Source organism: Carassius gibelio, chromosome A10, assembly GCF_023724105.1.
Source record: "Carassius gibelio isolate Cgi1373 ecotype wild population from Czech Republic chromosome A10, carGib1.2-hapl.c, whole genome shotgun sequence".
Taxonomy (NCBI): Eukaryota; Metazoa; Chordata; class Actinopteri; order Cypriniformes; family Cyprinidae; genus Carassius; species Carassius gibelio.
Genome location: NC_068380.1, coordinates 5,547,266 through 5,573,221, shown reverse-complemented (window position 1 = coordinate 5,573,221; position 25,956 = coordinate 5,547,266). Strand labels below are relative to the sequence as shown.

The 25,956-nt window shown below is 37.1% G+C and overlaps 2 protein-coding genes across 4 annotated transcripts; one reads left to right on the top strand and one right to left on the bottom strand.

Annotated features, from left to right (window-relative positions):
• Nucleotides 1-1,851: 1,851 nt before the first annotated feature.
• Nucleotides 1,852-6,734, top strand: LOC128020935 (zinc-binding protein A33). 2 transcript variants are annotated; one of them, XM_052607756.1, is made up of 6 exons: nt 1,852-2,524; nt 2,595-2,690; nt 3,403-3,636; nt 4,275-4,297; nt 4,399-4,517; nt 5,161-6,734. In XM_052607756.1, exons 1-6 carry the CDS (start codon nt 2,003-2,005, stop codon nt 5,703-5,705), a joined length of 1,539 nt encoding a protein of 512 aa, XP_052463716.1. In that variant the 5' UTR covers nt 1,852-2,002; the 3' UTR covers nt 5,706-6,734. The 2 variants fall into 2 exon arrangements, with proteins under 2 accessions (XP_052463716.1, XP_052463717.1); XM_052607757.1 differs by having other exon boundaries at nt 1,853-2,524; nt 4,402-4,517.
• Nucleotides 6,735-7,755: 1,021 nt separating this feature from the next.
• On the bottom strand, nt 7,756-25,015 carry LOC128020934 (bone morphogenetic protein 1-like). 2 transcript variants are annotated; one of them, XM_052607753.1, is made up of 20 exons: nt 24,692-25,015; nt 22,220-22,333; nt 21,519-21,668; nt 21,206-21,323; nt 19,761-19,939; nt 19,465-19,570; nt 16,163-16,287; nt 15,614-15,729; nt 14,902-15,004; nt 14,597-14,713; nt 14,361-14,506; nt 13,121-13,316; nt 12,918-13,043; nt 10,694-10,857; nt 10,383-10,563; nt 10,026-10,151; nt 9,369-9,496; nt 9,042-9,255; nt 8,717-8,967; nt 7,756-8,595 (listed from the first exon to the last, which is right to left on the bottom strand). In XM_052607753.1, exons 1-20 carry the CDS (start codon nt 24,822-24,824, stop codon nt 8,461-8,463), a joined length of 2,928 nt encoding a protein of 975 aa, XP_052463713.1. In that variant the 5' UTR covers nt 24,825-25,015; the 3' UTR covers nt 7,756-8,460. The 2 variants fall into 2 exon arrangements, with proteins under 2 accessions (XP_052463713.1, XP_052463714.1); XM_052607754.1 differs by having other exon boundaries at nt 10,694-10,854.
• Between the last annotated feature and the right edge of the window lie 941 nt (nt 25,016-25,956).

The following is a 25,956-nucleotide window of genomic DNA, read 5'->3' as shown; positions in this document are numbered from 1 at the left end:
CAACTGCATAATAATTATGTGTATAATAATTATACATAGATTTAGATTAACTATCAGTTCAGAGTACTGAAAAAGAAAGAAAACTTTAAAAATTATAGCAGAAAACTAGCTTTTCTACCTTTTTCTACTTAACTTTTATATACTTTTATATAACTTTTATATACTTTTATATAACTTTTATATACTGATATATACTGTGTATATATATATATATATATAGGTTGAACTATATTATAGATGAACTTTGTCAAATCTTTGAAACGTCACAACAGTTATTATTTTGCAGTCTCTCGCATTAAAAGCGATCTACAGCATGACCTCAGGTTGTGTATATATAAGCATTTCTCCGTAGCATGTTCTAACAAAGGGAATATAAGAGCATCTGTTCAGGAGTGCATGATAACATCCTTGGAATGGGATCAAATGGTGACTCAAGCTGAAACTCACACGAGACTGTAAGCTGTTGATTCACACGAATCAGAGAACGGCCAAACACTGTCCCATGTTGCAGGCATAATCCTCAACCGCAGGGTTTACTAGCTGGTTCCTACTGCGGGGTTTTTTGTTTTCCCAATACAGCCTCAAAGCTCCTGAACCCACCCAAATGAAATGGGGTGGAATTTCCCAATGTTAGTAAACAACTGTAAGAGTCTGTGATTTAAAAGCCCCTATCATGACTGCCAAGTTTCCTGTGAAGACTGCGATACCATCAGAGACTGCAGAGTTGAACCAAAACCCATTTCTGAGTCGCTCTGAGCCCTCGAGACTGTGAATTTGTATTTCCCAAGAGACACTCCACGACTATCTAGGTTTATTCAAACATCATTTTGACTATTCTGCTCTGTATTAAATTATAGCTGTAGCACCATCTCTTTTTTTTCTTCAGGGAACTTAGAAGAGCGGCAGGATATATGGAACTGAACTTCAACAATACCAGACGAACAGGAAGGAAGCGTAGGCCGAGCGGTCCTGGGGAATATGGGGAGGGAACTCAAATCCAACTCTTTCTTTTTGGCTTGCAGTCCCTTGAGATTACAGCAGCCACTGCTGCAGGCATGTGCAGACCACAATGGCACTTTCAACTAGATGAACAACTGTCCTTGCAGTCGTCCTCAAATACTTACTTTGAAAATTTAGCTATTTTACACTGAAATAATACTAAATGACAATTTGGTTATTATAATAAATGAATAAGATTAACTTTATTGTCACTCAGGAGAGAAAACTATTTATTGCTTCACTAATGACAGAGGCATGCAACATTGGAAACTCAACAGCACTTACAAAGCACAGAGAATGTAGTAGTAAAAACATATTGAACGTTGTGAGACCAAACTGAGATTTAGATTGAATTAATTAATATAAAAGTAACTGGTACTAGTGCAAGAAAAGTTTATTTTCTGAATAGAATAGAATAGAATAGAAAATAACTAGGTAGAATTTGTTAGAGAGAACTTTGATACATACGCTGATAAATCTAATAAAATAAAATATTAAAAAGTCATTAGGTGGAAGATGTAAGACCAAACATGAATGATGCATCAAGAAATGAGCTTTTCAAATCTGAATACACTCTTGTTCTTTATGAAAGTTTAAAAAGAAAGTAGGGCACATCTGGTTTTACTCACAAAGCTTTATGTGCTGACATACGCACCATGATATGGAGAGGATTAAAGGGTTTTGGATAAATACCAGGTTACTGTGTTTCTGCAATAAAGTTTCTTGTAATGGAATTCATGGGGACCAATGCATAGAAGGGGCGTTCTCTAAAAATAATGTTTTTTTGGCTGTAGGTCTGACGTCACGATGAAGCCAACCAGAGGGGACGTGCAAGTCCAGCCAACTTTCGGCAGGATCAAGCCGTAAACTAGAGCCGCCCCCTCAGCTCCCCCTATCCTTTCTCATAATCAACAGGAAATACGCAGCCAGAGCTCTGAGAGAGCTGGGAGAGAAGAGACGAAGAGGAAAACACCACAGAAGATCAAAGCACAAAACACACTAGATGTCCAACAATCTTCCCACACCGGACAAAATGGACAAGCAAAAACTGAGAGCTGAAATCAGTCCTCGAGTGTCCAATAGCTCTGCGCAGCGCCTAAGCAGGGATCTCACCTGCTCCATCTGCTTGGACCTGTTCAAGCACCCGGTTTCCTTGCCCTGCGACCACACTTTCTGCAAGGCCTGCATTACGAGTTACTGGGGCGGTCCTCGTGGAAAAGTCCACTGTGGATCTGGTTCCTGTCCTCAGTGCCGGAAAGTTTTTCCAGGCCAGAGCTACAGACCCAACCGTATTGTGGCCAACATTGTGGAGAGCTACTGCCAAGGGATCAAGGAAAGTGGGGATCAGCTGACCGGGTTATCAGCAGACACAGTTCCTCCGACCCCGCTTTGCAACCGACACAGAGAAGAGCTGAAGCTGTTTTGCGAGGAAGACCAGGAGCTGGTGTGTCTGGTGTGTGGGATCTCTCAGGATCACCGGGCTCACACGCTGGTGTGTCTGCAAGATGCACAGAAGAGATACAGGGTAAGAACCAAAGACATGTTTTCTAACTTCCTCGGCTCAGCTGAAAGCTCATCGTGTTTGTGTTGAACAGGCTTCTCTGACTACTTCAGCAAATGCTCTTCAAAAAGAGCTCAACAGTGCTCTAGAGTGTGAGAAAGAGACTGAAGAGGAGGTGAAGAAACTGAAGGTAAGAAGAAATTAAACCTCACGTGCAATCTCCAATACCTCTTAACTTGAAAAGCATTGGAAAGGATTCCTAATCCTAACCTGACTGACAGCTAATCATCTAAATTCTTAATGCTTTCCAATAAGTATAATAACTTGTAGGTTCAGTTCTACGCTAATTAAAAGTTATGTTCTTAAAAGTATTTTTAAAAGTCATTTTACACTCTTTTTCAGAACATTTTGTGCAATTAAAGATTCCATGCATTTTTCTGGACCCATAGATGCCATTATTTAAAGTGTGCTCACCATCATGTTGTTCCAAACACAAAAAGACAAACTGATTTTGTCCATACAATGACATCACTGTACTCCACTGACTTTCAGTGAGACACGTTTTCCAAGAAAATGTTCTGCAGAAGTATAAAATGCAGTTTTGGAACATTGTGAGTGCATAAATGCTGACAGAAAAACATGTGTGTGTGTGTTTGTACAGTATGTGTGTAAAGTGATTGATTGGTGCTTAAGACTCAGCAAAAACTTTGACCAAAAATTTGGAAAAAAGAACAATTCGGGGCTCATTCTGCTATAAAATGGTCACTTTTCATGATCCAGTCAATTTTAATAAATGTTTTTATTAAACATCCTGTAATCGAATTAGGTTGCAATTGGCAAAAGCATGTTGACTTTCACCTCTGAGGCAAAACATCACCTCGAATTCTCCTTTCTCTACCCAGGACCACACTGCAGATCTGAAGCAGAGGATAGAGGCGCAGTTCAGCGAGCTTCATCAGTTCCTGTACCAGGAAGAGAAACTCCTGCAAGTCAAGCTGAAGACGGAGGAACGGCGAGAGCTGATAAGGCTGGATGAGCACAAGGCCCTACTCAGTGTGGAGATATCACGCCTTCGCAGAGCCATGAATGACATCGAGGACAAACTCAGTGAAAATGATCCTCACAGACTACTCAGGGTGAGTGCAAAGCCACACGTCACACTGACAGAAAGCAACCAAAAGACATCTATTTTCATTGGGAGGTGGTAATTTGAGGCAAAACTGAAGTGTCAGACTGTTGGCAATGGGTGTGCAGACAGTGACGCCTGTGTAATCCGGCATCAGATACAGTTGGATACTGCAGTAGAGAAGGAACGCCTACTTACAATCAAGTGTCCTCAAATGATATGCTGTCATGATGTCATGTCATGATATGCTGTGTGAACGACCCTTTAAAGAAAGATGTAATGTTGTAATGTTGTATACACAGTAATATATTCATATAAATGATACTAAATAATATTTTTAAGCAGTGTTTAAACATGTATTAAGGATGTAAAGTTATAATATATCCTAAATAATCATTTCAATACATTACTGCTAACAGAAAGCTCTGTGGGGTATAACTTTGGCCAACACAGGATACAGTGTAATTATCTCAGCTTTGCAATGGGAAGATAATGTCATTAGTGCAGCACCAGGGGATTTTCCAGAGTTGTGGATGAAAAAAAATGTGTAGCTTCGATTCAAACACTGATCTCATGTGGAAAACTTCTGTCCCTGCCTCTCGAACTGAGCCAATTTCATCAATCTCCTTTTTCCTGTCTGTTTTACAGAGTATAAAGGGCCTGCCTCAAAGGTAAGAGACCTCTATGGATCTGTTACATTTGATATTAACACTAATATTTTCACGAGGAAGTGCTTGAATTGTTTTTATGTCTGGGCCTGTGTTGTTTTAAGCAGGCAGCCACTGAAGTTTGAGAAGCCGGCACTGAAGCCTCCCAGACTGTGTGAGGGCCGCTTCGCTGGGCCCCTGCAGTACAGAGTGTGGAAGTCACTGAAGGGAAGCATCTATCCAGGTTTGAGAATGATCTTAAATAAAAAAAATAAGTATAATATACATTTTCACATTGAATAATGCTGCATAAATACATGAAAAAAATGTCAAGGATGTAGACATAGTTTTTTCTTCATCAGATTGGGAGAAATTTACTATTGCATCACTTAGTCACCAATGGATTCTCTGCAGCAAATGGGTGCCGTCAGAATGAAAGTCCAAAAAACATCACAATAATCCACAAATTATCCATTCCACTCAAAAATCTGCCTGTTTGGAAGAAACAAATCCATCATTAAGATATTATTAACTTTTAACCATCACTTCTGGACAAAATACAAGACCATTATCCAAAATAATAAAATCCATATTATGGAAATATTATGGATAATAGATTCATATTTTAGCCAGAAGTTGGTTCGAAGTTCGAAATATATATATTTTTTTTTTCTCACAAGCATGCAGATTTCTGCTTCACTAGACATTAATTCATAGCCTGGAATTCTGTGGATTACTTGTGGATATTTTTTTTTTTTTTTTTTTGTCAGCTGTTTGAACCAATGGCACCCAAACTCACCTGCATGTTGTAAGACCAGAGCGTGAGCAAATGTTCATTTCTAGGATGCATGAACTAACTCTTCTCTGCTACATTGTTCCCTTTCTAGTTCCCTCAGCCATCACATTTAACTCCAAAACAGCGAACCCCTGGCTCAGTCTTACATCTTCACTCACCTGTGTGCGCTACCAGACCTTCAACAGTGCGGTGCAGGACAATCCCCAGCGATTCAACGCCGCGCTCTCTCTCTTGGGCAGTCAAGGGTTCACTAAAGGCCGCCACTACTGGGAGGTGGAGGTGTACAGCAGCACCGTGTGGACCGTGGGAGCTGCTCGTGAATCCGTCACGAGAAAAGGTGTCATCAATACCATGCCTGCCAACGGCTTCTGGACGCTCTCACTATCATATGGAGTTCAGTATATGGCCGGGACGTCTCCGCCAACATTGCTGTCTTTGGAGGAGCCACTGGCGAGGATCGGCGTGTATCTGGACTACAAAAGAGGCCTGGTGTCCTTCTACAATGCCGAGAGCATGACGCACCTCTACACCTTCAAGGACACCTTCACTGAGACCCTCTACCCTTATTTTAACCTCGGCTTCCTGGATAAAGTGCACGAAAATGAGCCTCTTAAAGTGTTTCTACCTAAAATCTGAATTTCTATTCATTTGTTTCATACTATTAATATCTCTCTCTCTCTCTCTTTAAATATATATATATACACACTAGGCTGGACCTAGATATTTTAAGTTAAGCCACTTAAGAAATCTGATTGAAGGTAAAGCAATTTATGAGACTTGCAAAAAATCAAATAATAAAAATAAATAAGTAAATAAATAACGTCTTAACGTTCCAGTGGGTTAGTGGAGGCACATGGAAAATGAAACCAAGTCATAAAAATGGTTGGAAACCATGGCCTATGACCATTTCCCACATTACCAAACATAAGTCCTGGCAGATATCATATATTCTGCATGTTTCTGTGATATTCCTAGGCTTAATAAACAAAGGGGTGAGAATTAGGCTGGTCAGCATGGTTGTAACTACTCCTTTGTAAAAGCAAAAGGCTTTTTTTTTTCTTCAATTGTCTGCCGTTCAAAATTGGCTGTGTATTTTAAGCTACATATCATCAAATGTATTTCAGTATATTACAGTATTATGAGGAAGTATTATATTTTTAACCAATGGCTGATTCTATTTAGAGGATCTTAAATGCATTAAAATAGACTTATTTATTCCTCTATCTGCTGCTTTTAACATCACAGCTCAGGTGTTTTGAGGAGCTATGCATGTTCTTGTGCCATCAACCAGTCAGTTATTACTGAGCAAAGCTGGACACAAGTATACTTCAACTGCCACAAGGATGAATGGGAATGCTAATACACACTACAGACCTCACTGTTGAAAACTGCAAAATTAAATTAAGGTTCAGGTTTATGGCATCTTAGACTTGCAGCAGCTGAAAACTAGGCTTCTGTGCAAGAAGAAAAACACGGTTCTCATTCAAATCCTGCGGAAAAAGAGAAAATATACAAATGTAAAACGCCAGAAATACCACTAGGCTACAGTCAAAGGATGAAGGGCACGCTAGCATAGTCTAATATCTATAAGCCTATTGATTTAATATCATTTTTGATACAAACATGTACACAATGAAAGAAGTTATTAAAAAAACACCAACAAAATGTTTTGCTTCTTTTTTTACTATCGCATAAAGACTTAACAAAATGTTTCCCTCCTCAGGACTTCATAAGGTCTATGCAGTTACCATCATTAACCACAAGGAGGAGCAATTGTACTCTTGATGCGCTCCGTAAACCCCCAAGAAAAGACAGAACCGACTGACTAAATCAGCGGCAGCGTCTAGTTTTATAGGAGCCGCAAAATAATTAAAATTGGACCCACGCCAAAGCTCATGTAGTCCACCTTTATAATGATTAGAAAATTAACCAACAAGTGAGTAATGAAGTCATTCAGGAAACTTACACCGCCCAACGAGTAACTCTGATCTGATTGTATTTTGTCCTGTAGGATCCCACTTAACAACTTTAAATTGAAGATATAAATGTAGTAATAAAAAACCCTGCAATTATAGCGTGTATAAATAAATAAATAATGGAGGTCAGGACTGTTGAATTTTTTAACAACGAAAAGTTTCTAGCCATGTTTAAATATACAGTAGGACGTTAAACCATAGTTTTGTAAGTATCAATGCGCAGCATACTTTTACGCTAGATTATTTACGTGAGGGGTTATATCTTTCGGCGGAAGGATAGCACTTAATGATTTTGTTTTATTTAAATGATGAAATGGACTACAATTCAAAAACATGTCCTTGGTATTTTGTTATGTATTATTTGTTCCATGAAATTAATTAATTTCACTTGAAGCGGTTATATTAAGCCTGAGTGTCCAAGTGTCCAAAACCCCTTTAAATTTACCAACAGATCAGTCTGACCAAAGCTAGGAGACCAGAAAAGATGAAGAAATCATAAAGACAAACGAACTGAGATGTTTTTAGCCAGCTTGGCCCACTACTACACATTGAACTGCAGTCCAAGGCTTCAGGATTACAATAAATATTATACAATCAAAAGACCAAGATTTCTAATCAAGTTTGTTCTGTGTACTCATATCTCATGGTGATCCTAGCTCAAATGAAGATTTATACATCTTCATTTAATACAAAAAGCAATATAAACAATGTCATTTCAAGTGATGTTTATTAGTCGCATTAACATTTTTGTCATACAGTTCATTGCATCAGGTACATAATTTCATGTCATATAATTTAAGTCTAACAGTCTGAATAATCATGTACAACTCATGTAAGAAATATTGCTAGAATGTTTTTTTTTTTTTTTTTATTTACAAAAGATGTAATTCTTGTAATTATCATTGAATTATATTTTATACATTTCCAAACCACCAACCTAGATGTGTGGCAATAAAGAATTATGATTTGTGAATTGTATAATAAAATTGTATAATAAAAGAATCATCTAAAAATATCTTAGATTCTAGCCTTTGAGGGGCAGAAAGAGGCAGATCTCTGAGAGACAAAAGTCCATCAGGGACATTTTCGACTTCTTCCTTATTTGCTGGCTTGGAGTCAACCATGCTCTTTATAGTGATACTATCTGCCGCTCAGATGTTCCGTTTACCTATTGAGATTTCAACGAATCGTTTGAAGCACAACAGGGCAAACTGTATTGCCATATCCCTACATCAAGCTTGCCCTCTTCAGCTCTTTGAAAGGGTCTGGTACCACTAGGTCTTCTTCATTGCAGTCTGTTGGGGGTGGGGGGGGGTGGACAAGGGGCCCTGGGTGGCATTACTAACACAGGTGCACAGGAGGTATCAGAGGCCCCTGGCTGCTATGTTCTCCAGAGCTCTTTCTTCATGAAGAACTCACTTACTAGTGTGCAAGGTGTCCTGGAACTTGGTGCTTGTGTACCGAACATGGAAACCTTTCTTGTTGATGGTGTCATCCGAGTGAAATTTGATGACAATGGCATCACCAGCTGAGTAGATCTCCTCTGGCGGCTATAAAAAAAAAAAAAAAAAATTAAAATATATAAATCTTAGCACTGTAAATTGTATAGACATTTTTAAGCATGATGATTGCTTATGTTGGTCTAGCAAAGATGTTAAGTCCTGGCTTTACCCCGGACCCGCAGTAGCGTCCCAGCCTGGGAGCTTTGACATCAGCGCCATCAAACAGCTCCATGTAATCATAGCCACAGTCAGCTTCCTCCTCAATCTCAAAAGTGTGGAAGATGAGCTCCACCCCGTAGCCCTTCTCTGCTGAGATCACCCACTGGCAGTCTGAAGCTCCGGGATAGTTGTTGTCACCAAACTGAGCGTGGGAATACAGATCCTTGGTCCTTATCTCCGCTTTCAGACTACCGCCACACTCTGGAAACAAGAGGGATTATTGTTAACTGAAATCAAACGTTTATTATGGAGGACTTACTGAGAGAATGAAATACCTGCTGAATGGGAGGCCTTAAACCCCCTCTTCTGTACCGAGTTATCAGAGAAGAACCGCAGGAACATGCTATTGCCACTGGAAATGACAGGCGATGGCTTTTTACTCCCGCAAAAGCGACCGAAACTGGTTGCTCTGCCATTTGGGCCATCATATATCTCCAAGTGGTCATAAGCACACTCCTGATGAGCCTCCATGTCAATCTCGTCAATAGCCTATGGGAGAGGATACAATTTGAGCTGGCAGAATGGTTTTAACCATTCCCTTGCTTACCAGAGTATACTGTATCTTTAACCATTCATTTTATCTGGCTGAATGATGCAAGCACCAGTTTAATGCGGTGGCCTTTGGTGGTGGATAGGGTCCATGTGCAGGCCTTCTTGCTGGGGTATTTATCCGGCCAGTTTGGACTTGTAATAGTACCAGAAACACTGGTGATGGCCTGATCACAGCCCACTGGAAGCACAAAACCAGGACATAAATCTCATAAATGATTGTTGGGAATGGATGCGTAATATTTCTGTAGACATACTGAGCAGGATAAAAATGCGAAGAAAAAAAAAACGTATAAGATAATAATTATATATATCAAAGTCAATAGTCAGTAGAGTCAGTAGAGGGACAGGCACCTCCCAGTTTTCATTAACCAAAGTTTTTATGGGTTTAAAACAACATGTGGGTGAGTAAATGGTGACATTTACAACTTTTTGGGAAACTATTCCTTTAAGATGTAATCGTGACTTCAAGTTTAAAGAGTTTAGAAAAAGGAAAAGGAAGTGTTTTCAGGGCAGCCTCACAGCAATAACTATAAAAAAGTATGACTTCAAAAGGAATGCAGAGCTTTGAAGCATTTAATTCAGCATTTTTTTAAGTTACAAAGGAAATGAACACCTTAGAGTTTCCCTGCCTTTCTAATCATTTTATTTCGCACTATACAAATATTTTTCAATGCAAGAATGATTGCGAATGGGATGTCAAGTCAAACCTTCTTTGCAGTCATGTTTATTGCTGTGCAACACAAAGCCGCTGCGACACTGACAGCTGTAGCTCCCATATGTGTTCACACACTCATGCTGGCAACCTCCATTCTCCCTAGAACACTCATCCATGTCTTCCAGAGAAAAAGAGGAAGTGCACTATTATATAGTCAGTTGATGGACACAAATACGCCCAATTGCATATAGAACAATGAAACAAAGAGTCTCCAACATTCATGCATCCTCTTAAAGGAAACTTCACAGTTCTGCACCCATTGTAAGTTCATTGTTAAGTAAGCACATTACTGTAAATGTGATTTTTGCGTGCAGTAGTTAGCTGAAGAACAGGTCATTTTCATGCTCACCAGAAAAGAACTGAGCTTTGAAGCCTCTCTTAGACACAGTGTTGTCAGATTTGAACTCAACACGTATACTATTGAGTTGGGATGTGATCGCCTCTGGTTTCTCAGTGCCACAAAATTTCCCATGAAGCTTTGCGTCAGTGGACAAGCCACTGTGTACCTCAACGTAATCATATTTACAAACCTGTGAACAGACAGACAATTGACTGTGAATTGACTTCATATGAATGTACTGCGCATTGCATCATCATTGCAGTGAAAAAATTATTTGGTGTTGGCAACAAATCACAAAATCTCCAATATAGTCAACTTACATCGTTCCCCTCGATCTCAAAAGCATCGAAAAGCAGAGTGATGCGGTACTGCACCGGGGCAATGAGCTGCCACACACAGTTCTTGCTGGGTGGGTATTCCTGTGGCCAACCCGGACTAGTGAAAGAGCCATTGAGTTTGGAGATGAATCCACCACAGGCAGCTGCTGGGATCAGATGGAAGAACCATTATTATCTTTGCTTGACTGAGCAACAGGCCAGCAATGAGACAAACATCACAAAACAATTTCCAGCTTTCAGCCACTACAGTACAACATTTGCCATTTTCAGAAACATTACAGCTGGTTACAAATCTAAAGAATCATCAAAGAACCAATCAGTAAACACTAAATTGCTTTAAGATGCAAATAGCCCATGTTTCATTTAGTTTAACTTTAAGTATTAAAAACAAAAACAAGCAAAAAAAGCTGTAATTAAAATTAAACAGAAAAATATCAAAGTAAATGCAAATTGTCACAATGTAAATTAAAGCTGCAGTAGGTAACTTTTGTAAAAATATATTTTTTACATATTTGTTAAACCTGTTATTATGTCCTGACAGTAGAATATGAGACAGATAATCTGTGAAAAAAATCAAGCTCCTCTGGCTCCTCCCAGTGGCCCTATTGCCATTTGCAGAAATTCATCTGCTCCCGGTAAGAAACAACCAATCAGAGCTGCGGTCCGTGACTTTTTTATGTGTTCAAAATTTACAAAATGTATATAATAAGCGAGTACACCATGAATCCATTTTTCCAAACCGTGTTTTTAGCTTGTCCTGAATCACTAGGGTACATCTATAATAAGTGTTTATATTCGGACTATTTTAGATTGCTTCGGGGGTACCGCGGCGGAGTAACCCAGTACCTTTGTGATTCGTCATAGACATAAACAGAGAGAAGTAGTTCCGGCTACGATATTCTTCCGCAAGACGCAAGCAGTTCTGTTTATTAACCGCTAGAGCGCCAAAAGTTAACTAGCGCAGCTTTAACATTAAAGTTTCTACAATATATTTAGTAATACCTTATCTAAGAAAACTGCAATATCAGAGAAATACTGACATTAATCGTTCCTTAGGTTGATTACTTCCTTTGAACAAAAGAGCCCAGCCCTAATTCTCTATAATATTCTGGTTTCTAGGCAGGCGTAAGAAGTATGATTGCTCAGAAAAGTAACAGCAGCCCTCTCCTCAGTCCACATTAATCTGCGTCATTCCTACCATTCATGTCCGTAGCATTAACAAAGTGGTGACCTCACACAGACATGCTCTAATTTTCCACTACAATTACATTAACAATGAATGCAATCAAAATCTGACAAAGCTGATATGATGGCGTGTGTTCCCAATCATAAAATCTTAAAAGCCTGATTGGAGAGCAGTGAATGAAACAGCAACAGCTCTCTTTTATCTGGAGCATAATTAAGCTTCCGCACTCTGGTTTTCCAGATCAGTTACGGCAGTTCACAGTCTGTTCCTTATAATCTTAAATATCAACAAATATCATAATGCCATATATAATCAAGAAGTCAATACATAATTTTAACATACGTCCTGCACATTCTCTGGGTGGATGAAGATAAGTTTAATGAAGATATATGTGCATATGACTTTATATATACATTTTTGAAATATATTTCAATCTTTTATATTTACTTGACAGCTTTTAGGATGAATTAGTATGGGCCAAATATATACAAACATTAACGTCACCTTTATTTATATAGCGCTTTAAACAAAACTGTTGTTTAAAGCTGAAATTGTTCCAGTTTCTAATAGTTTTTGCTTAATATGACAACATATTTCATACATATATATTTAATATATCTACATAAATCACATTTGCACATGCGAAGGCCTGGGGAAAAGGGGTAGAACATGATCCCCTATTGTGTTTTAGCCATTAAGATAGATAAATACAACTAGATACCAGTTTACCCTCCCTGCAATATTGTATCATAATCATCATATAGTATAATGTCTGAAGAAAAATGTGACACTGAAGACTTAAGTAATGCTGCTGTAAATTCAGCTTTGTCACCACAGGAATAAATTGCATTTTAAAATATATTAAATTATAAAATGTTATCTATTTATTGAAATATCTTAGTGGACTCAACCATCTGACTGGTAGTGTAGAAGAATAACTTCTGCTTAAATTTGAGGTAACTAGAGTGTTGTGCATGGTATGTAGTGCATTGGTTTACATGAACAGGTTTTTGGTATCACCTGCGCAGCTGCGGCGGTCCGGGGCGAGCTCATAGCCAGGGTCGCAGGCACAATGGTAGCTGCCCAGGGTGTTGACACAGCGCTGCTTACAGTGACCATTATCAGGCCTGGAGCATTCGTCAATCTCTGCATTACAAACACAACTCAAGGTCAGAAGGTCACAAAGTAAGCAAAGCAGTCGATTTGCAATTACGGAGCGTCACCTTTGAAGAAATTTGCTGCAAACCCAGCTTTGTTCACAGAGCCATCAGATACAAACTTCATCCACAGCCGGTTGGAGCTGCTCTTGATATCGTCTGGCTTTTCGTAGCCACAGAAGCGGCCCAGTAAAGGGCTGTTCTCAGAATCGCCATCTCGCAGTTCCAGGTAGTCATACGCACAGTTGTCATGTTTCTCAGTCTGAGTGTGAAAGCAGAGAAGCTCTTGAGGAAAGGATTGTAACAGAAATGTTTCTTGCGATACCTCTGTCAGAACAATCAGTAAGAAACAGCACAAGAATGCTTCACTGTCAGTACTGCTAATAGACACTTGGAATGAAAAGACAACAAGATAAAGTCACAGTTAATCACAGGTATTTGTTAGTTTTATGCTTTCGACTTTCATGACATTTCCACATTCATTTCTCTTTTTCTTTCATTTTAAATCATTCTCTTCATAATCTTTGTCATGTGTAAATACTGTACAGTACACTTATTTTGATGTGGACTAACAAATTAAAGCACATGTAAATACTTAATTTGAACAAGTGTGTTATTTTTTATTAAATTTAATGTCATTATATTATAAACATTACAAATTTGTCAGTTAAATGCATTTAAAAAGAACATAATTTAGGTATAAAGTACACTTTAAATATATTTCAAAAACAATAGAAATAACTATGAAATGATATTTTGTATAAAGATGGCCGTAAACGTACTCTAAGATTCAGTTAATTGCATTTAATAATAAGTTATTAGGTTGTGCAATTAATTGTCCAAAAGCTACATTCACTTTGCACTTAAGTATATTCTTTATAAGTATTTATTTTCAATTCAAAATTATGCCGAAGTGCACTTCTTTTTTAGGAAAGAACAGAACAGAACAGAACCTGCTTTTATGTTAAATAATTTTGATTTAGACTTTTCATGTACTTTTGGATAGAAAAAAAAAGCTAACTAATTAAAATTTGTGCAAAACAAAAAACTAGGAAATACAATGCAGCTGTATATAATAAATATAATTTGAATTCTATATAGCTAGTTTAAGTGGAATTTCTTTATAATTTAATTTTTAATGAAAAAGTTAATTATTCTATTATTTATATTACCAATAGTCATGGTGTACAAATGACTGTATTTCCTGAGACGGAGCTGGAATAATGTATATGTTATTGTAGTTTCAGACACTCTGGTGCATTGCTGTCTGAGGCTAGTAATAGAACACATGACAAATGAACCCTACCTCAAATGACTGGAAGATGAGGCCCACATGAAACCCCTGGGGTACGATGATCTTCCAAATGCACACTTTATTAGGCCGGTAATCATCAGGGTAATTGGGTGACTCAATCTGCCCACTGTCTCTTTCCACTTCTCCTCCACAAATAGCTGAGACCATGGACAGGACATCACTTAATAACTCTACATCAGTTCAGAGGAACAGATGAGGCTCTCAGCTGATGATCAGTGGACTTATACCTTCATAGACAGCAGAGAAGCCTTTCCCCACCAAATTACTGCTTCTGCGAAATTCAATCCACAGCCGACTGTCAGAGGACACGATGGGCTCAGGAAGCTGGCCTCCACAAAAACGGCCTAAAGCAAATGCAACAAATCGATCGAGGAATAAAGGGGCTCATATTTCTTCCAGAACAACTTGGATACACATTGTTCTTCTTTCCAATAATTTTACAGCCAATTTTTCATTTATCGAAAAATTAATAATACACATGCATTTAAGACAAAAAAAAAAAAAATGCAGAAATGATCTTAATAAGGAGAACCTTTCAAAGGTGCATTTCTCCAGTATCCATCACGGATCTCCACATGATCGTACCAGCACAAGTGACTCCTGTCCAGATCCATCGACGTAAAATTAAGAATGATCTAACAAAGAATGAAACACAGACAAAAGGAGAGAGAAGTTGGGAGTCAAAAAATATGTTTTAGACTACTGCTCAAAAATATGGGGTCAGTATGACCCCAGTAAGATACAGTATGTATCTTATATGGATATTTTTTAAAGACGTTTCTTACTCTTACCAAGACATGCATTTTTTTGAGCAAAAATATATAGAGAAAAAAATATATTGCAAAATATTTTAAAACAGAATTTATTTATGTAATGCAAAGCTGTATTTTCTGCATAACTACTCCAGTCTTGAGTGTCACATGATCCTTCAGAAAACATTCTAACATGCTGATTTGTTAAGAAACATTTCTTATTGTTATCATTGTTTAATAGTTTTTGTGGAAATAGTGATACATTTTTTTTCAGCATTCTTCAAAAGTTCAATAGAAAAAGCATTTTTAATAAACAGTACATCTTTTTATTACATTAGAAATGCCTTTGCTCTCACTTTCTATCAAGGATAATACAAGTGTAATATTGTTTGTAATGCAAAAAAGAAAGAAATATTTAGTTATTTATTTTTATTAGCTGCAAAAGGTGTCAAAAGACTCATATATGTGTAAGTATCCAGTGTGAAGTTCTACCTTCTCCCCAGGCGTGACTGAAATCCTCCATATACAGTGAAGATAAGCAGAATATCCATTAGGGAACCCAGGGGAGGAGAAGTTTCCAGTGCTGTCCTGAAGGCTCTGGCCACATCCTGTCCACAAACCAGAGTCGAAACCACATCGTGACAAACTCACAGATGCTTGACCTGCAAACTGGATCCTCTTACTTGAAAACAGTAGGAGTTTTGCAGATGGTAAGGTCAGTTTGTAGGATCATGCTTTTATTTTGAATTGGGAAAGCGCCATCATTCCAGCTAACATTAAAAGAGATGACCACAAAAACAAATGTCCTGTTACAGGGGATAATATAATAACACAACTGTTTCATTCTCCCACTTTTCATGAATTATTAAACTGATGTCACAGTCACGAATGGACCTGTTAAAAACAACACTTTGGAATCAAGAGCAGAATGAAATCTAATAAGCTGGCTGCTTCCTCTGATGGTCGGGCAGTGATCATTGGCTGCTGTGCCTTATTTAAAAGAGAAAAAGACCTTATGGCTGAGATGTAAGGGCCTCTTACTTGGGCACTTATATAATTTTCTAGCTTGAGCGATGTCCCCTTTGCTCAGTCTCGTCCGCTGGCCGATGGGAGGTCGGACTCCTTCAACTTCATACTTTGGCAGCATGGTATCAAGATAGATGCCCCTAATTTTCAAACACAAAAGCAATAGCCCTTCAAAAAATTATTTGTGAGTGAACACTCAGAAGCCTTTCAAAGTAAAACGAATGCCTCTGAAAAACAATCCAATCATGGCAGCACTCACAGAGTATCGCACTGACAGTGTACAGAGAGTGAACTCGGTCAACATTACATGATTGATTTGTGATGAGACCACAGTGAACTAAAAAGTACATTTTTATTTCTCTTTTTAACCGATAAATAATCCACAGTTGTCTAAATGTCATTGCAACGAAATAAATACTATGCAAGCCTCTATTTAAACTAACTTAATTTTTCTGGGACACTTTATTTCACTTAATTCCACAAATTTGACATTGTTTAACATGTATTTATTTATTCTTTGTTTTAATTTATTTTTCAGTATTTGTTTATTTTATTTTATTTATATGCTCTTAGCTTTGTTCATATTTTGAATTAAATTTTGTATATTTTCTGTTTAAGTTTAAAATTTCAGCATTTTTATTTTTATATTTTTTTCCATTATATATTTTATAGTTGTAGTTATTTTAGTACTTCAAGTTAAAATAAACAAAAATGTTTTTTTTTTACAACTAGCTGAAATAAAATCATTTTAAGTTATTAATATTTCATTTTATTACAGTGCATGTTTATTTTGGTTTAAGTAATTTTTAATGGTTTTAGTTTTACTTAATGATATAAACAAAGGTAAAATGTCCTACGATCATTCAGAAATCATTCTAACATTGATTTAGTGCTGAAGAAATTCTTTTAGAAATATTTAAGTGTCCTAGCTGTCCAAATAGTTTTTGATGCCACTGTAAATGATTATGACATCGATCAATCCACCAATGCCACCTTTCCACTATATAGTTTTTCTCTCTGCTGTATGGAGGACAGAATGATTGCTCTTTGCTCTCATATACTTCTCATGACGACAGCACCCTGAATGTTCAGTATTTGGACGCAGAGCGGTCAGAGTGGAGTTGAAAGCACTGCGACTCCCTGGAGCCCACCATGCATGCCAGAGAACAACAGCCCTGCAGCCCTGCAATTGTCCATGACAAAAAGCCTGGAAGAGCTTTATTTGTTTTGGCCTGATTCCAGGATTCCCTGCCTGCAAAATGTTTGAGGTAAAACCGCACAATGTGAATATTCCTGCTATAGGGGCCAGTAGGAAAGGGGCCACTTTGCAAAACACCAAAAATAAAGATCGCAGAGAAACCATGCCAGCTTCCCACAGACCTTTACGCTAATAACTGATGTGAAGTTTATTTCAGATTCTGACTGTGCACCTTAGATTTTAGATAAAAGACATTAACCCCATGCATTTTACTGAAAAGTATTTCCACACTCTCAGAAAAAAGGTGCAAAGCTGTCACTGGTTTGTTACAAAAGTAAAAAGGTACATCTTTGTTCCTTATTCACAGTGATTGCTAGTAACTGATTACATGTAAGCTGGATTGCATTATTCGATTCAAAAAAATAAGTACTTGTAATTAGAGTATAATACATCTTAAAATTTGCATAATCAGATTACATTTAAATTTTTATGAATTACATGATTGCACATCATTCACACAATGGTGATAAATAACTCATATTTTAGTGATTCTCCCTATTTCTTCTTTTTTCTAAAAATGTAACACATTCTCTTTCTCTTGATCTTGTAATCTGTAATCAGTAATGAACTTCAGTTATACCTAGCTCTGTTATTATATCCCCAAATCTGCTGGGGGTTATTAGTGCATCTTGTTTTACTACTTGAGGATAATTGATTGCATCTTTTATTTTGATAGTTTCTTAGTTTACAATTTTTTTCTGATCCCCCTTCTTTATGTAAAGAAACATAAAAATGCTATTTAAACTGTACTTTTTAAATATTGAAACATTTTGTAATATTTTAAAATTTACAAAGGAAGTGAAAAATATTAATACCTTTTGAAAGGGTGCCACCCCAGTTTTGAACCATTTTTTAGTGTATATTGTGTTCAAACTAAAATGTAAAACACAGAATATTATCAAACCAAAAATGAAATAATACATTAAAATAAAACAATAAATGAAAATAAATTAATGGCGTTTTCATGACCATGTGAACACTGACTATAGTACAGTAGTACAGAGTAATGTTTACTTTTACAGAACTAACAGAAGCTGACCACAAAAATTATCCTCACTGTTTCCAAACTGTCTGCGTGTTTTCAAAATGGTCAATTCAGAGCAGCTTTGTGAGACCCTAAAGAACTGACCAAAGGCCACTCTACCGAAAGTGTATCTGCACTTCAGCCTTGGCTCCCTGTCTGAATTCCTTCCTGCGTGTCCTAAACAACAGGCCCCCTCAAAGCAGCTGGCTGAACCTCCATCCTCAAGCCACTAACAACAGGTTAGTCAGCAGTCTGTGAGAGCGCCAGGTCCTCAAGACCTGCTCTGTCCCATCAGCTCAACGCTTGTCTTAAAAACAAGACACTAACACATGCAATGATGTCTCAGTCATTTAGAATGAATGCAGTGAAATCACTATCTGTATTTTTATTTTTGTTTGATATGCTGGAGAACAAATAATGGTTGATTTCTCAATCACCATACAGAGTATAATTAGAGAGCCAGCGGGAGGCTGCATAATCAGAACGAAGTGGTATTTAGCAGAATTCGTGTTCATCTGTGCACCACTTTGTACACTTAGTTGTAAATAAAAATGATTACTGGAGTACATTTACAAGAACATGCCAATTCATTCAGCCTTTTCTGAGTGAAAACTGTTTCTAAACCAAATTGATTCGGTTACATTTTACAATAAGGTTCATTAGTTAACAGTGGTTAAGTCAACTTGACCTAAGCATGAACAATACTTCCACAGCATTTATTGATCTATGTCAATTTCAACATTTACTAATACATAATTAAAATCAGAAACTGTATTTGTTAACATTAGTTAATGCACTATGAATATGAACAATGAGCAACTGTATTTTCATTAACTAACATTAAAAAAGATTAATACATACAAATATATTGTTCATTATTAATTCATGTAAGTTAATGCATTAACTAATGTTAACAAATGACACTTTACTGTAAAGAGTCACTGTTTATTTCAGTGTATGTTCTATATTATCAAATTTTCTCTACAAGACAATATCTTCTTGTGTACAAGTGCCATTAAATGCTTGAGTCCAAACCTGGAAAAGGTGTTTCTGGCGTAATGCATGATACTGTCAAAATCGTAAACCTCCCCGAGCGAATCCACATCATCTGGCTCCATCTTTATGAAATTGTACTCCTGACCTATAAAGTACAACATAGCCTTTATCTCACTTCTAAATGCCATGCAATTAAAAAAATAACCTGGATTTTAGATATAGGCTAATGCGTAAAATTTAACATTCTGGCTATAAGTACCAACTAAAAGCATATACCGGAGTATAAGAAGTCATTCTACAGTAATTGGCAGCAGAGGTTTAGATATTTAGTGTACCTGGCTGGATGTTTTCTCTAAATATATCAACATGCTGGTCCCGGTCGGGTCGTGTGTGTTCGTGCCAGAATCCAATGACGTGTCCGAGTTCATGCACCACGATGCCAAACTTGTCACAGTTCTTCCCGATAGATATAGCCTGGGGACCTCCACCTCTCCGCCCGACAAATGAACAGCACCTTCGAAGAAGCCAAGCATGGGTTAGAAAACAGACACATTTGGTAAATAAATGGTGAATTAATGTTTGATTTGTATTTGTATCTTTACTTTCTTGCTCTGTTGCAGAAACAACAATGAATAAGGTTTTATTTTAGCCAAAGGCGAGTCAAGATGTTTCAGTCAAGTAGTAAATCTGACCCCTAATGTTACAAAAGATTCCTGTTCAAAATAATTAATGTTCTTTAGAACTTTCTGTTCTTCAAACCATTCTGGACTTGGCCCGGTCACTTCGGTCCCTGTGCCCCTTACCTTGCTGATTTCTGCTGAGGGCCAACCATCAAGTTCATCCCTCTTCATCCAGTCTTTTGATTTATCAAAGTTCAATAAAGTTTAGTTCTATTCAAAGGAGGCATACGATGAGCTTAATGCAGCAGTCATTCAGACCTTGAGGTCAGGATCTGCCTCTGCTGAGAAAATAAGGCTTTGTCCTGACTGAATCTGAAATGTGAATTTTGTCACATGGGAATACTGTTTTGGGAACTGTGGTGTAGTGACGTGGCTGTCAGAGCCATGAAACTTCAGCAAGGTCCTTCTTTTTACTAATAGCCACACATACAGGACACTCACAGTCTATCATTCATTCAATGCTAAAAAACTTAGGTGGCAAACCATTTGATAAAAAATCTACTAGAAACTAGAAGAAGGTCTGGTTGAAATGGTGCATGCTCACAAATGATTTGCTGTAGATGAATGCCAGGTTATATTAGAATGATTTCTAAAGTATCATGTGCACTGAAGACTGGAGTAATGATGCTGAAAATGTAGCTTTGCATTACAGGAATAAATTATATTTTAAAATAAACCAATAGCCAAGACATTGATTTTGCTAATTCACATTAGGTCTGGCTGCATTAAGTGTCTATTCAAGTCACGTCGAATATGAGTTGGTTGTGAAAATTGGTTGTGAATGGCAATTCATGGTGACTTGAATGAAACGTATAATAAAATCAGAAAGAACGCAATTAGGGGGGAAAAGCATAACCCAGAAACAGACACAAACCACAATGCAGCACTATCTGCTGGGAGCCAGATTTGCTCTAGATTAAGAAAAGATGTTTGTGCAGTCAGTACCTATAGAAACCCAGATAAAGAAAACTGCTGAAAAGATTGGAGCTTTTGAATGCTGGCAGAGAGGTGGGAGAAACTGGACTAATCAATATGTGTGGAGAGACATTAATGGTGAGCAACAGTTGTCCTCCACAGAGACAGGCAAGACGCGAACTCACCCACATGGCCGGATAGTAAAGACGATGTAGCTCTCCTCTGTGCTTCTTTCCATGAAGGTCACGCAAGTGTGTTTTTCCCAGTGACGCATGGCTTGCTTGAAAATGGCTCGCTGGCTGCCTACAGGGGTTTGGTTTAAATCAGTAAATCTAGATAACACTTAAAGAGAGTTAGAGAGCCAACTGCCTAATTAAAAATTACAAAGGTTATAAGATTTTGTGTGAAGTTGAGTGAGGATGGAAAAATCACACTACACTGGAATATTAAGAGAGCATGTACAAGAGCACAAAACAAAACAAAAGTATGGAGACTTACCACTGAAGTTGCTACTAATGATATAGGGTATTATGCCATCGGGCCAAACTCTCTCGGGTCTGGCTGTGGCTGCCCTCCGTCTGCGTAGGAAGCTTTGTTTGGCCAAAACTGGGTCATCCTTTGCATTGACGTTAGCTGAGGATCTGTTTGCTAGGGCAAAGACAATACTTCAGACGAAACATAGTTCTCTGCTTTACTCAAAATGTTTTATAAAGTTTGCACAGATTAAAGTATTTAATCATCAATATTACACATTACATGATGTGCATTACGTAACATATTCTATTAGATTACACATAATCTGATGAATTTTTTGGATTTCTTATTACTTTAAGATGACTTTTGACCTAACTCGTAGATTTTAATATCACACAGGATTACTTTGTACCATACTTATCTAAAAATGAAAAAAGAAAGAAAATATTACATACTTTGTTTTCCACAACATGTAGTGTATTAAAGTGTTTAAAGGAAGTACAGAGTTGATAAAAAGTTAATAATGAAGTTAATAATAACAATGTAACATTCCACGAAATCATTTTAAATCATCTAAGTAATACACACTGTGATCATCCAAATATGTTGTTGAATATCATTTTAAAATTATCTAATTACTGTATACAAATGATGTCACGAGTTACTACCCAGCACTGAATATCATTGAATAGAAGTAGCAGTCTGTGCTTTATAACCATACTCACCTGAATCAGGTATAGAGACGTTAGAAGAGTCATTCTCTCTAGAATAGAAGAAATAGTTGGCTTTAAGAAAGCGCAAGTCTTCCTCATCTAAGGCTATGTCGCCCAGAAAAGCAGCTAAAACAGAGAGTGAAAACACATCACAAGGAGAATTTCTCAAGCAGCATGCAACCCTCTGAGACAGATGAGGGAAAAACCTCACCATGAGAAGCATTCAGCCCAGCTTAATGTGGCTGTGAACAGGTCCCCAGAAACTAAATCTGGGGGTTGTAAGGTTAAAGTCACAATTAGCTCTCAGAAGTCACAGCTGCAACTTGTATGCCAGGCTCAATGCTGACTTTTAATGGATTCGCTCCTATACAGGCCAGTCAGGATGTAGGGAGATGCTGAAAAGGGACCACATGCCAGCAACAACATCCGAAAAAAGACTACAGTGACTTTGCTCTAAGGCTATTCTAATGAACACTTTGCAATTCAGGCAGAAGCCATTAATTATATGGCAGAGGTGTTGTGGCTTTAAAATTAAGGGATTTGAAAGGCACTTTAAAACTGTAAATGCCTATTCTATGTCCTAAATTTTCTAAAAACATCTAAGCTGTCTTTCAGCAGACACTTTCCATTTTCCTGGGATTTAAAGTGCAGCAATTGCATGGGTAGTCCCATTATCCTTTTCCAAAAGCGAAAGGAGAAATTAAGACTTTCACATTTAAAAAAATGTTTTCTACTTTGATGTACCTGTTATTGACAGGAAGAGAACAATGGGTATATCAAAGAGAACATGTTATTCTTTTCTCAAGAACATTTTATTGTACAAACAAGAATAATTTTGTACAATACTTCTTTTTTTAATGATAAGTTAATTTTGTCAACTTTTCTAATTCAGAGCTGATGAGAAATAAAAGCAAAAAATCCTTTCTTGATCACACGGGGTCAACAATTTGTTTTATCCTTTACATTCTGTAAAGACACAATAGTTCTGCTTGGCTGTCAACATTTACATGTCTGGGATTTGAGATCTAGCAGCAGAATTCATGGTTTATATACTCTACAGCAGCAGGGAACACTTATTATTTTAGCCTGGCAGGACATTTTAAGCTTGAAGCATTTGCTAAACAAACCTAACAGCACAAAACCCCATAAATAAGCATGTTGATGCCATTGGTTTTCAAACAAAGCTGACAAATCAATGAACACGCATACAGGTATAAAGACATGTTCACACCATGTTCATGTGTCAAAAGAATGAAGAAACAAGCCACAGCATACCCATTTTGAGGTGACGCAGTTCTCAATTGAGGCTTAAATTTAACCTGCTGTCTAAACAGCTTGACAAAAAATTAGCCATGTGTCACTATTAGCATCAATTCATACAAAATAAAATACTTCACAATTATAAACACTGAACTCTGAATATAAAAAGTCCTACACCTACATAGATTAAGATCCATTACTCTTCCTAGTATAAAATCCATGTCTTAAATTGACCTGTGAAAAATATGAAGTAAAATATACTAGGAATCTATTGTTAATTATTTTATTTACCATTTTTTATTTTAGGAACGCTACTCTTCTTTCAATTGGTAACCATCCGAGTGACCTAAAATGGCTGTTATCCACATGTGTAAAACAATGAAGCAGGTAAAAAAAAAAAAAAAAAATATATATATATATATATATATATATATATATATATATATATATATATATATATATATATATATATATATATATATCATTTTATAATATATAATTATATTTTTTTTTTCTTATGAAAGCTTTAAAACTTTTTGTTTCAGTTTGCAAAGTGCTATTTGAACATGGGGACATGTAGGCTACACTGTAAAATATTAAATGTAGTTATAATAGCAGGCATTTAATTAGCTGTCTATTCAGTGGCCAGCTGTTCACTGCTGTAGCAAAAATTTGCCCTCTGCTCTTTGTGAGACATAGTTAAAACTTCTATAGTCCATCAAAACTTGGGAACTCAAGCTTGTGAAGTACACTTAGCGCTGTAAATTAGGTTAGTTCTACACGCTCTGCCTGAGGATGCTGATTTCTGAGTTGGGATAGGGGGAGGTGCCGAATCACCAGGATCCCATTCACTTGTCCCAGATCTCATGCTGTCATGCAGTAAACAAAACAAATCCACACAAACAACACAGCACAACACACAACAAAATAACACAAAACAGCGTAATGCAAACAAAACATAACAAAATGTAACAAAACATAAAACAAAATGTTAACCAAAACTAAACATAAAACAAAAATAACGATTTTCACCAAAAAAAAAACAACTTTGATAATCAAAAGAAACCATTAAGCAAAACATCACAAATTAACTAAAGCAAAGCCAAATAAGTAACTAAAATAAAACAATGCAGTATTGAACGAAACAAAACAAAATAACATCATCAAAACAAACTCTTGATTAATAAAGTTTAGAAACACTGTGTGAATTATAAAGGCTATTACCAGCTTTGCATGGGTCTTTGTAGTCAACTTCATCACTCTGTCCTGGACCTGCGTGATAGTTTGAATCCACTTTCAGTGCGATCGGTACTAGAAGAAGATTGAACATAAGCAAATATGTCCACAGGGAATTCATGACGGGAATGAGTGCGGATGCAGATGTGGACCTGGAGCCGGCGGAAAGCTGTGGGTTGCGGTTGGGAGTTTGTAAGGAAGGACTTGGGAAAATGGGAGCTCCCGGGAAGGCGGGTTTAGAGAAGCGAGGCTTTGCTCTCTTCACTGTCTTTATTCTAGTCCAGTGATTCGCTCACATACCCGGGACTCGGGCCAGCATCAAGCTTACCAACATCACAGATCGGAGGTCAGTGGACTCAAACATCCTGAGCCCATCTGTGTGAGAGAAGAATGCGAACGCGCACGCTCGTGCGTTTCACTCCAGAGCAGCAGCAGAAACGCTCCTGTCTAAAATAAAAATCCGGCGCAATTTGGATTTGGAATTATTATTTTTTTTTTTTTGCAGATTACATTTATTTGGAATACCAATCATACAATTTCCATGCTATAGCTGACACCTGGCAGATATTAAATGTGTCCTCCTGAGGAATCACCTATTTTAAATGCGATTCAGGCACTGTTTAGGAAAGTCATACTATTTATTATAGCTTTTTCTCATAGCTTTTATGTGTCTTCGCTTTCCTGAAATATATTATGACTTGTTCAAGAAAAATCATTTCTGTTCGTTAAAATCCTTGGTGACCAATTAGGCTCAGAGGGAAGCAGGCTAAAAAATAAAAGGTATTTATGCAGTGCTTTCCAAGCCTAATTATAAATCTTTATACAGTATATTAATTTCCTGTGCAAAATCCACTTTTAGAATGCAAACCAAAAAAACATGCTTAAATAAAAGAAAAGTCACTTTGTATTGTTTTCTCCTTTTAGCATCTTTATTAAAATAACAGCACAAATTGACTTACAGTACAACATCAGCAATACCCAGGTACAAAACAACAATTTATGTGTTTTAAATGTTTTTCAATTTCATAACAATCATGACAATGATACAAAATTTGGTAAGACTTCACAGATCAAGGCTTGACACAACATTTTGTCTGCAGCATGTTTGCATTAAATTGGTAAACCTGGCACAAACATACACTCTCCAAAAAACAAAACAAACTAAGACAAAAAAAGAAATGGTACAAAAGCTGTCACTGAAATGATATCCATTCATGACACTTGCCTTTAAGGTACTAATAATCCTAATACTA